The 12869-nt window shown below is 39.0% G+C and overlaps 1 protein-coding gene across 1 annotated transcript in view; it reads left to right on the forward strand.

Annotated features, from left to right (window-relative positions):
* Positions 1–12869, forward strand: part of MALRD1 (MAM and LDL receptor class A domain containing 1) — a 576646-nt gene that overhangs the window by 545243 nt on the left and 18534 nt on the right. Inside the window, exon 38 of the mRNA XM_070382053.1 lies at positions 82–178. Coding sequence (XP_070238154.1) covers positions 82–178 — 97 coding nt within the window. The remainder of the gene's footprint in view (positions 1–81; positions 179–12869) is intronic.

Raw genomic sequence — 12869 nt, forward strand, 5'->3', positions numbered from 1 at the left:
GTGACCAAAATCACTTGAGTTTTGGAGTCTCTAATATTTTTCACTGGATATTTACATTTTTTCATTGGTTTGAAATTCCAGATATATGGACCCTCCTGGGTATTGGATTAGCTTTCCTGATAGCTCATATTACTCTGGCAGTCTTGTGTTTTCTTGCCAACAGAAAAGTACCAGTAAGGTAAGAGATGCCTTCCATTGCTCTGGCACACCAATTTTCTGAAACATTTCATTTGTTATATTTTTCTTTCATTCCACATTACATTCAGGTAACTTCAGTTTTCCATACTTCATGGATTTATTTTTCTGGGAAGAAAGCCTAAGCTATTTAATGATTAGTAGTTTTTAAATAAAAAGCCATAGTTTACTTTTCTGATTATGTTAGGAACATTTTTGATGACACTAAATAACAAAATCTGACGTTCGGCCCAAATGAAAAATGCACAAGGTGATGGATGTCCCGCTTTCTGGCAGTGCACAGGGTCGGCAGCAGAACTGTCAAAGAGACCCTTTCTCAGCTTGCTCAGGGAGGTCTCGCACCAGTGCCCCAGACCAAGACTCCATGTCCCAGGCGGCGTGCAGATCCGAGGCTGAGATCTGTGTACCTGGAGGGACTCTGTGGGCTGGACTCATGCATGATTAAGACCTCACAAGCTATTGTGCCCTTCAGGATTCTGGGGCTTCCTACTCCATACCCATCTTCTATCATCTGAATGAGAAACACATCACATCCCCCCAGTAATGAAAGCGATTGTCTTTCCCATGAACTAAACAAGCTAAGGGCTCAAAATAAGATTTAATGAGATTTTAAGAAATTAAAGAACTGCATCGTGTCTTGCACACCTGAATTTGTGTTCATAAATTTAGATTTGCTGCAAGCCAGTGTGTCACAGAGCCCTGGATAAGCTGCCTGTTCCTTGGTGCCAACTTATATGTGCCTCCTGCTTGAATTCTCCTCACATCACCAGCCTGCAATCATGTTAATTAGCAGACACCAAACTTGATATCATCAATTAAGGCAAATCTATTATAAAATTATAGTGTTCATTTGGAAAAAAGATATTTTTAATCCATTACTATTAAGATCTTACTCATCTATTAATTCTTTGTTTCTTATGTGCCTAAAATATGCCAGACAATGTGGATACAAACATGAATGAAAATAAGTCTGGACTTAATGTAGTGGGAAAAAAACAGAAACAAAGCTACTAAGTGAAGCACTGGTTTTGTGCTACTATATAGTAGCTTTTTCCAGAGAAACAAAAAAATGGATTAAAAGATAGAAGCTAGCTATCTAGTTAGATATCCTGTTGTTTCTATCCTTCTGTGTGTATATATATCTTTAATTATCAAATACATAATATATTTAATGTATATATTACAAAACCTATACAATAAATTAGTAATTATTATATAAGTATTATATTAACATATTATCTTATTATGTTTAAATATGTCAGTATACACTATATTAAGATATCGTAAAACTAACATATATCTTCATATAAAGAATTACATATTAATATATTACATTTATGCAATATGAATTATAAAAGTGTTTATTAATGAGATAATCAATTTAATTGTATTATTAAGATAATAATATATTAAGAGAGAAGGACTTATTTATTCATGTAATAGTGGGGACTGGCAAGCGTGAAACTTGCAGGGCAGGCCTGCAAGCTGGAAAGTCAAGTAAGTGTTGATGGTGTAAGCTTGAGTCTAGAATCTTTCAGACAAGCTATCAGACTGGAAACACAGGTAGGATTTCTCTGTTGTAATCTTGAGGCAGAATTCTTTCTTTTTTAAGAGATCTCAGCCTTTGCTCCTAAAGCCTGCGAATAAGTGAGTGAGCCCCACCCACAATACAGGTAGTAATCTTAAAGTTGGCTGATGGTAAGTGCTTGTGACACCTGAGAAGTCCTTCACGGTAGCATCTCGAGTATTGTTTGAACAAACAATAGGGCTCCACAGCCCAACCAAGTTGACACATAAAACTAATCATTGCATTATATAAATAAGTTTGTGCATGTTCCTCCGTTCTTTGTCTTGTCACAACAAAGATTTGGAGCAATGGACATTAAAGCCCTCGGTGCGTCACAGCTCTCGGGTCTTGGACAAACCGTGTTATAGCTCTTAGGCAAATCAGTGTTACAGCTCTGTTTTATTTAGAAGATAGCAGGAGAATCCATCCTGGAAGCGTGAGGGCATGCCAACCCAAAGACTCGAAGAGAAGAGAGTGGAGGAGTGCGCAGTGGAGGGAGAGAGTGAGAGAGGGAGAGAGAGAGAAAGAGCGCACACACGCGGGAGAGAAAGAGAGCGAGAAAGTGCTTTGGCTCCTCCTTTTATATGTTTTTTCCTCCACCTGGGCCTGCCCTATGCAAATTGGGCTTATTCAGGAGTGCTGTTTGTTCTACCTGAAGTCTTCACTCTGGTCCTCAGACCTTCCTTTGACCTTTCTTTGTTCTATTTTCGCGGGCTTTTCCCTTCTTTGTCTTTTAGCCACCGCCATTTTGGACTCCTTTTCCCTATTCTACCTACCTAACAATATGAACACAATCAGCAGAAGTCCTCAAAAAGAACCTTAAGTTTCACACCTTCTCCAGATTCATATTGGACAACCTGTATATTCTGGGCTATGGAGAGACCTCTAAGGCAAATGTTGGTGGCACCACAGCCCAGCCTGAGAGATCTCTTTTCCTCTTTCTCTCCTTTCTCACTTAGAGTTTGAAATCATAATTTTTTTCTTAATTGAGGTACAGTTGTTTTACAGTGTGGTATTAGTTTCTGGTGTATAGCAAAGTGACTCAGTTATATGTGTATATACATATATTTTTTTCCAGATTACTTTCCATTATATTTGATCAAATATAGTTCCCTGTGCTATACAGTAGGACTTTGTTGTTTATCTATTTTACATGTAGAAGTAAGAGTCTGGTAGGCTACAGTCCATGGGGTCGCAAAAGAGTGGGGCATAACTTAGCAACTAAATAAGTGTGTATCTGTTAAATCCTAAACTCCTAATGTATCCCTTCCCCACCCTTTTCCCCTTTGGTAACAGTAACAAACCATAGTTTGTTTTCTATGTTTGTGAATCTGTTTCAGTTTTCTAAATAAGTTCATTTGTACCATTTTTTTTAGATTCCCTGGGACATGTTTTAACATATATATTTAAATTTAACAATAAGTCAGCTTTTTCTGAAAATTAAGTTTGAGTTGGTTGCTTGGATAGTTAGCACGACTGGCTTTGTCACTTAGATGAGATGGTAGACAAATTCCATAAAGAACTCAATATAAAATATTCCAGAAATTCTTTTCTTTGCAACCACTAAACTTATAGCTTACTGTGAACGATATTGGATTCTTGATCTCCGAAGAAGATTTAGCTTCAGGACCAGAGGAGAGACCAGGCTTGACCACTCAGGGCTCTTGTGTGGCAGAAGTTTCATTACAGTGAAAAAGAAAGCTTCTGACAAAGACATCAGAAGGGGATGGAAAGTGTCCCCTCACTAGTCTTAGCAAGGGAGCTATGCTGCTACTGCTGCTAAGTTGCTTCAGTTGTGTCCCACTCTGTGCGACCCCAGAGTTGGCAGCCCACCAGGCTCCGCTGTCCCTGGGATTCTCCAGGCAAGAACACTGGAGTGGGTTGCCATTTATACTTTTTAAATTAGTTATTACAGTAAATCAAAAGAATGTCCCAAGATTGTAAAGGTCTTACTAGACCCACTCCCACAATTTACATTTTAAGATAACAGGATTAGTCAGAAGGTTCTCAAGAAGGAGAAACATATCCTCAAGCAGGATACATTGTTAATACAATCCTTAGTACAGAGTTTAAGCTGAGTTGTTTTGTCCTGTAATCATCAGCTCTGGGCTTAAGAAAAGAAAACTAAAACTAAGGACTATAGAAAAAAAAAGAAGTTTGTCTTTTTCTCCTCCTTGAGAACTCCAGACCCCTTGAGAGCCCCAGACCCCTCTCTCCTCCTCAGGGACCCCCAACTTCTTATCAACCTATCTAGAAATTGACTCAATACAATTTTTAACATTAAAATAAAAATGTAAAAGGAGATGCATATTTTTCTAAATTATTTTAGAGAGAACTCAAGTGGCAATGTTCAAAGACCACTGTACCAAGTTTGATTTTCCACCAACTCCACCCTCCACACACACCCTACCCTTGGGAAGTGTTTGCATTCCTCTAAAGTGTGTGGCATTTCACACAATATGCCTAGCAGAGCTATACAAACACATGTATTTTTGATACTAAGTAAAAATAGCCTGGTATTCCTTCAGGGTTAGTCACTGAGTTGTCAGAATGTTATCCTCAAGGAGACTGTTACAACACCATTTTGTAGTGTTATTACTTAACAATTTCCATATTAACCATTTCTTATCTTTACATTCCCAGTTTCTAGCATCATATGCATAACATATCCAATACACACCTATTGAAGACTATCTGTACTTTAATATTATCCATACTTCTGATCATCACCAGAAATAATGCTCATGTTTACTAATGACTTTTCAATTAAAATGTTGCACATTAACTTTTTTTAAATGTCTTTTTGCAAAAAATCGTTTAAGCCCTAAAGCAAGTTAGAATGTTTGGCTGGGAGATAGCTACATGATAACAATGACTCATCTTGAAAATAATACCAAAACTTTGAGATAGGCAGGAATTAATGTAAGCAGGAAATTTATCACCTTCTCTAAATAAACCTTAACCTTAACATTTTTCATTAGATTTTATAAAAACAATCTGTAGCATAAGAGATCCTTCAGTGACTTGAAACTTTTTTGTGTTCATTTCTGAAAAACATAGGATGGAGCACTGCGTGCTCAGACAATGCTAAGCACAGCAACAAGCCTCTTAAAGTTGTTTTTAGAGATGCAGTTCCTGGATTTTATTATACATTCTCTGACCTTTCTGTTAGCTACTTGCTACCAAATGTATGAGTGAGGACATGATTGCAGGGGAAGAAAGCATCTCAAGCACCTTAATCAAAATAAAGAATTTAGTGTAACAATGCACATGTCTTACAGAGCTCAAGGGTAGGAATAAAGAGATCAGGCCTCAGAAAGGCCTGGACCCAGTGGTATTCTGCTTCTCATCTCTGCTGCTTTTTGCTTCGCTCTTGGTGATTCTCTCTCTGAAGACATACTGCCTTTACTCTGTCTATATAACAAAAATGTGTTGCCTTGAGGATGGATGTTACTCATTATGCCCCCAGACCTGGGGAGAGACTAAATCTTTGTTTTTCTATCTCCAGTCCATATTCCAAAGGAAGACCCTCTAATTAGCCCACTTGGGTCAAGATCCCATTTCTGGTTAAATCAACTATGGGTGAGTTATAGGGCAAGATCAACTGTACAAACATGGCTTCTAGGACCCCATACAATGCCCCATGGTAAGGATGATGGGGGTCATCACAAAAGGTCTCTGAAAGGTATCTACTACACCTGGCCTCAGAGTCCAAAATCCACCAGATTTTCCTCATGAGACTTCAGTTCAGTCACTCAGTCGTGTCCGATTCTTTGCAACCCCATGAACTGCAGCACGCCAGGCCTCCTTGTCCATCACCAACTCCCAGAGTCCACCCAAACCCATTGAGTCGGTTATGCTATCCAACCATCTCATCCTCTGTTGTCCCCTTCTCCTCCTGCCCTCAATCTTTCCTAGCATCAGGGTCTTTTCAAATGAGTCAGCTCTTCCCATCAGGTGGCCAAAAGTATTGGACTTTCAGCTTCAACATCAGTCCTTCCAATGAACACCCAGGACTGATCTCCTTTAGGATGAACTGGCTGGATCTCCTTGCAGTCCAAGGGACTCTCAAGAGTCTTCTCCAACACCACAGTTCAAAAGCATCAATTCTTTGCACTCAACTTTCTTTCTAGTCCAGCTCTCACATCTTTAGAGGATGCAACAAATTTGTATTAACTTCTAGAATTGTTTGCAGTTAATACAAAAAGCTGTGACAATCCCACCTACACCAGAAAGCCAGTATTAAAGAACACAAATAAATAGTGGACTATTTATCCTTATTTTCCTAAAGCCACATAACACTCACTCCTTTCCTATTTGGGATTACATCATCTTTGCCTGGGGAAAAATACACAGTAAATAGCTGTTTATTATGCTGTCTTATGGCAGTTACTCCTGAGGGATTGTGTTGATTTAATAAATACACTAACAGATGTTAAAAATTAACAGACCTATTTCATTCAGTTATGCTGAGAAATAAGACAGGTCTACGTCTTTCTAAAAACTTTCTAAATAATTTCATGGGATTATAAGTATGTACAACTGTAAAAATATTACTGAGTAGGAAATTATAAGACCTGAATATGATCTTGGAAATGCCTGTTGATTCAATGCTGTGAACATTTATTAAGATGTCATATGTGCTGGTCTTGCAAAAGCTCAAAGATACATATATGTGTGTGTGTGTGTGTGTGTGTGTGTGATATATATATATGTGTTATATGCTTTCTGGCTCATACTCCATTATAGTAATGTATTTATTTGACTATGGGATGTGTAAAGGTAGAAATGTAAAACAAAATACTTTGGGGATAAAATGGAAGGAAAGAATGATCAAAATAGTAATTGTTTATATTTCTGATAAAAAAGAAGGTGACTGGAATCCCAAAAGGTTTACCAGCTGCCCATGCAAAGTACAGATGTTCTTGGTTGAGATTTATGAATGAGTGGCCCTGATGGCCAAATAAAATATCTGTCTCTATGTTATTATTCTTTCTCCCAGAGCCTTTCCCACTGCTAACACCTTGTATGATAATACGTTTCTTTGGGGGCAGAAGTTTTGCTTCTCTCCTAGTTTGTGATCCTTGGCTAGACCTAAACTGGGTTCAGTAATGAATATTTATCCTTAGCCAAAATCAAAAATTACTTACTTTATGCCTCAAGGCATTCAGCTGCTCTTGCAGCTAGAATGTCACTAGTGAGCCTGTCTTTGGTCCCAGAACTGAATTCTTAGCCTTAGCAAATTGGAATTCCACCAGCGGCAATGACTAAGGTCCCGATGCTTGCAAACCTTTGCTCTCTCCACATATGCATTTGCCCAAAAGAAGTACAGCTGTTAAGATGCACAAACCTAACTCCCCAGTCTCAGGCCTTTGTGCATAATTGGCCATGTTCTGTCAACTCTGCTAAATGTTTACTTTGAGCTAGAAAAGGACAATGGAGAGCAGGGTTTTGAAATCTTTCCCTTAAAAACAGGATTGGACCATATGTGATCATGATGATTTCTCCTCTTCCTCCTCCTTCCTTTTCTTCTCTCTCTCTCTTTTTTTTTTTAAAGAATACCATGCCATCTATTCTTTTCCCTTAATCCTCACCTTTGTTTTTTGTCTTGAAATGATAGAACAAGCCCATAAAAAAGACCTCAAAGGAAGAAGAGCCTTTGTCCCAGGCACCTCTCTGCACCTCTCAGAAGAGTCCCATTCCCTACCCTGTGCCTGGGGATTTCAGAACTCCTTTTATTCAGAGTGGATTGAGTGGGGCATGGCATATGTCTTGGTGTATCACATAGAGGCGATATATTCTGGGAAGATGAAATTCAGATGGATGAAGAGGGCTGCAAGGGGAAAGTAACATTTATATAAAGCCTGAAAGGATGAAGAAACTAGGTAGAGATGAGGAAAGAACATTGCTGAAAATAAAAGATACTGTGGAAACTTACAGTTTCTCAGTAGGCTGACATAGCTATAGAATATGGAGGAGAACAAGTTACATTACACTTGTGATAAAAGTATGTGGTAGAGAGGTGGTTAAGGGTTTTGAATGACTATTAAGGAGTTTTCAATTTATTGATAAAGTTGGGATAAGTGCTGTCTGTCTGTCTGTCCCTCCCAGCATCTAGAGAACTGGCCTTTATGGATTGCATTAATGGGCTCCCTTGTCATCTGAATTTATATTATGTTTGGTTGAAGTGGAGCGTACCTTGAGGGAGGAAAGAGAGAGGGGGCTGGGTATTCATAATCCTGGCTCCAGCACCATTCTAGCTGGCTGGTGGCTGTGATAGGTCCATGAGGGGCCCTATGTAGACCTCAGCTGTACCTCTTCTCAGTCTTCCTCCTTCCAGCCTAGGCTGGTAACAGGCCTGATGTCATTGGCCCAGCCTACTGCCACATCATGTATGGTTTCTTTATATTCTGGCCACACTTTTGCAAATTATCATTTTATTGAACACTCCTCACTTTCCCAATTGGAGTATATCAGCTGTTTCATGCTAGGGTCTTAACTGATGCAAGCCAGGAAAGTGTTTTAAGAATGACAAGAAGTCTTTTCAGACTGTAAGAAGAATGACTAGATCATATTTATGGTTAAAATAAAAGAATGCAGAGCATGAGAACAGATTAGGATAAGATTATAAAAACGATCATCTGTCTAGAGGACATAATCCTATTTCAGAGGTTTGGATAAGAGACAATGAGAACTTGAACTTGAGCAGTGGCAACTGACCTGATATACCTGGTGAGGAAAAAGCACGTGTCAGAGTTGATCCAAGACTGTATTACTTAGACAACTGCATAGTTGATAATGCTGCTAACAAAAATCCAAAAACCCAGGGAGATAAACAGGTTGGGTAATAGGGAAGAAAACTTTTGATATTCTGTATTTTCTTATACATAAAATGAGGAAGTTGAACTAAAGTTTTCCCGAATACCTGTCATGTGTAGCTTTTTGGCACCAGGGACTGGTTCCATGGAAGACAATTTTTCCACAGACTGGGAGTGGGGTGATGGTTTCAGGGTGATTCAAGTGTATTACGTTTATTATGGACTTTGTTCTTATTACATTGTGATATATAATGAAATGATTATACAATTCACCATAATGCAGTATCAGTGGGCGCCCTGAGCTTGTTTTCCTGCAGCTAGATGGTCCCATCTGGGGGTGATGGGAGAGCAATGGGTTGTTGTTTATTGTTCAGTTGCTCAGTCGTGTCCAACTTTTGTGACCCCATGGACCGCAGCACACCAGGCTTCCCTGTCCTTCACCATCTCCTGGAGCTTGTTCGAATTCATGTCCACTGAGTCATCCAACTATGGGGAGAAGCTGTAAAATACAGATGAAACTTTACTTGCTCACCTATCATTCACGTCCTTCTGTGTGGCCTGGTTCCTAACAGGCCACGACTGGGGGCCAGGGGATTGGGAAATCCTGATGCATAGGCCACCCCCACAATTCAGGGCATGACTATATATTATGTTTACTGTTGTTTTTGTTTATTTATCTTTAAATAGACTTAGGGTTTACTCCTTTGGGCCCTGAGTTTTGCCTGGTTGTGATGTATTAATAACTGTGTTAAACCTTTCAGCTATTAGTGTGCCTTTTATCTGACTGAGTAGTGTCCTGTCTTTATCTTTGCATTACAATTCTCCAAGAGAGTTAATGCTTAATTTTAAAAATTAAAAGTGTCTAACTTACAATTCAAAATTAGACTAGGCACTTAGCAAATCTATCATTATGGTGGTCTTGACCACACAGATGACTGATGATTAGAAACAGCAATATCTGGGACTCAGTTCTAATTCTATTTGCAGATAAATCTCTGGGAAGAAGAGACAGCAGTGTTTGTTTTCTCTGTTCTTTGCCTAACACACAGTGTGCTTTTCACAAATAACATGTAGGGCAGATGAAAAATAAGGTGGCTAGGGGCTGTGATGTATTTGCAGTAATACATCAAAGTCTTGGAATTCAGGCTCTATAAGCCAAATATGCCCAAGACATAGAATGAATGATACCAGCTACCATTTTTCCAGACTCCAGTGATCAAGAAGAACTTATTGGTCAAAGGAAGATAGAATAAATTTTCAGAAATACTAGGTTTACTTCTTCCTTTCCCATAAAAATAAAACACAAAAGGAAAAACTTTCACAAACACTAACCACAGAAGCTGTGTCATCTGCAAATCTTCCCAGGTGACGTTGGACAAAAGCAAGCACTCCTACTTCTGAGTGTCCAAAGTGCTTTGTTCTCAGCCTTGTTTTTTTCTCTTCACATTGACTTTTGGTTTGATGTCTCCCATATCAGATTGTGAGCTTCTTGATGGTAGGGTCCAAGTCCTATTCATATTCATATTCCTAAGTTCAACAAATAGCAGTTAGAAAATGCATCTTAGTAATTATTTGTTTGAGGAACCAGAGGAACCAGTAATTATTATTTGAGGAACCAGAGATCAAATTGCCAATATCCACTGGATCATCAAAAAAGCAAGAGAGTTCCAGAAAAACATCTATTTCTGCTTTATTGACTATGCCAAAGCCTTTGACTGTGTGGATCACAATAAACTGTGGAAAATTCTCAAAGAGATGGGAATACCAGACCACCTGACCTGCCTCTTGAGAAATCTGTATTCAGGTCAGGAAGCAACAGTTAAGAACTGGACATGGAACACCATACTGGTTCCAAATGGAAAAGGAGTGTGTCAAGGCTGTATATTGTCACCCTGCTTATTTAACTTACATGTAGAGTACATCATGAGAAATGCTGGGCTGGAAGAAACACAAGCTGGAATCAAGATTGCTGGGAGAAATATTAATAACCTCAGATATTCAGATGACACCACCCTTACGGCAGAAAACAAAGAAGAACTAAAGAGCCTCTTGATGAAAGTGAAAGAGGAGAGTGAAAAAGTTGGCTTAAAGCTCAGCATTCAGAAAACTAAGATCATGGCATCCAGTCCCATCACTTCATGGCAAATAGTTGGGGAAACAGTGTCAGACTTCATTTTTTTGTGCTTCAAAATCACTGCATATGGTGACTTGCAGCCATGAAATTAAAAGACGCTTCCCTTCTCCTTGGAAGGAAAGTTATGACTAACCTAGACAGCATATTAAAAAGCAGAGACAGGAGGAGGTCCTAAGATGGCGGAGGAATAGGATGGGGAGACCACTTTCTCCCCAAAAAATTCATCAAAAGAACATTTAAATGCTGAGTAAATTCCACAAAACAACTTTTGAATGCCAGCAGAGGACATCAGGCACCCAGAAAAGCAGCCCATTGTCTTCAAAAGGAGATGGAGAAGTCTTGAGGCTACTGTAAAAATAAGATTGAAAACCAGAAGCAGGAGGCTTAAGTCCAAATCCTGAGAACACCAGAGAACTCCTGACTCCAGGGAACATTAATCAACAGGAGCTCATCAAACGCCTCCATACCTACACTGAAACCAAGCACCACCCAAGGGCCGACAAGTTCCAGAGCAAGACATACCACACAAATTCTCCAGCAACACAGGAACACAGCCCTGAGCTTCAAAATACAGGCTGCCCAAAGTCACTCCAAACCCACTGACATCTCATAACTCATTATTGGACATTTCATTTCTCCAGAGAGAAGAAATCCAGCTCAACCCACCAGAACACCGACACAAGCTTCCCTAACCAGGAAACCTTGACAAGCCACCCGTACAACCCCACAGACAGCGAGGAAACTCCACAATAAAGAGGACTCCACAAACTGCCAGAATACAGAAAGGCCACCTCAAACACAGCAATATAAACAGGATGAAGAGACAGAGGAATACCCAGAAGGTAAAGGAACAGGATAAATGCCCACCAAACCAAACAAAAGAGGAAGAGATAGGGAATCTGCCTGAGAAAGAATTCTGAATAATGATAGTGAAAATGACCCAAAATCTTGAAATCAAAATGGAAACACAGATAAATAGCCTGGAGACAAGGACTGAGAAGATGCAAGAAAGGTTTAACAAGGACCAAGAAGAAATAAAAAAGAGTCAGTATATAATGAATAATGCAATAAATGAGATAAAAAACACTCTGGAGGGAACAAATAGTAGAATAACAGAGGCAGAAGATAGGATTAGTGAAGTAGAAAATAGAATAGTATAAATAAATGAATCAGAGAGGAAAAAAGAAAAACAAATTAAAAGAAATGAGGACAATCTCAGAGACCTCCAGGACCATGTTAAATGCCCCAACATTCAAATCATAGGAGTCCCAGAAGAAGAAGAAGACAAAAAGAAAGACCATGAGAAAATACTTGAGGAGATAATAGTTGAAAACTTCCCTAAAATGGGGAAGGAAATAATCACCCAAGTCCAAGAAACCCAGAGAGTCTCAAACAGGATAAACCCAAGGCGAAACACCCCAAGATGCATATTAATCAAATTAACAAAGATCAAACACTAAGAACAAATATTAAAAGCAGCAAGGGAAAAACAACAAATAACACACAAGGGGATTCCCATAAGGATAACAGCTGATCTTTCAATAGAAACTCTTCAGGCCAGGAGGCAATGGCAGGACATACTTAAAGTGATGAAAGAAAATAACCTACAGCCCAGATTACTGTACCCAGCAAGGATCTCATTCCAATATGAAGGAGAAATCAAAAGCTTTACAGACAAAGCTTTACAGAGTTGGTGATGGACAGGGAGGCCCAGCGTACTACAGTCTGTGGGGTCGCAGAGAGTCGGACATGACTGAGCAACTCAACTGAACTGAATTATTTGTTAAATCAGATGTCTTAGCCTGTTTCCAGTAGGGTGTTTGAGTCCAAATGAACATCTTATATTCCAAGAAATATTTTACTTGGCTTCAGTGCTCCAAGATTTATTTCTGCTAGAATCCTCACAGATGACTCTTAAAGTTAGGATATCATTGTTGAGTTTTATTTAAAAATTTCAATCCAGCTTGATTGGCTGAAAACTAATAAAGGAATTCCAAATGATGCCTACATGTATGACCTTTAGCAGAATCATTACTGAATTCCATGATGGGCTACAAAATCAGCCCATAGTCAGGAGCTTAAATCCTGGAATATGAATGAAGGACATTAGAGAAAACCAAAATCCTGTGAGTATGCACATTCATAATCTATGGAA

This window comes from Bos mutus, chromosome 13, assembly GCF_027580195.1.
Source record: "Bos mutus isolate GX-2022 chromosome 13, NWIPB_WYAK_1.1, whole genome shotgun sequence".
In the NCBI taxonomy this organism is placed as follows: Eukaryota; Metazoa; Chordata; class Mammalia; order Artiodactyla; family Bovidae; genus Bos; species Bos mutus.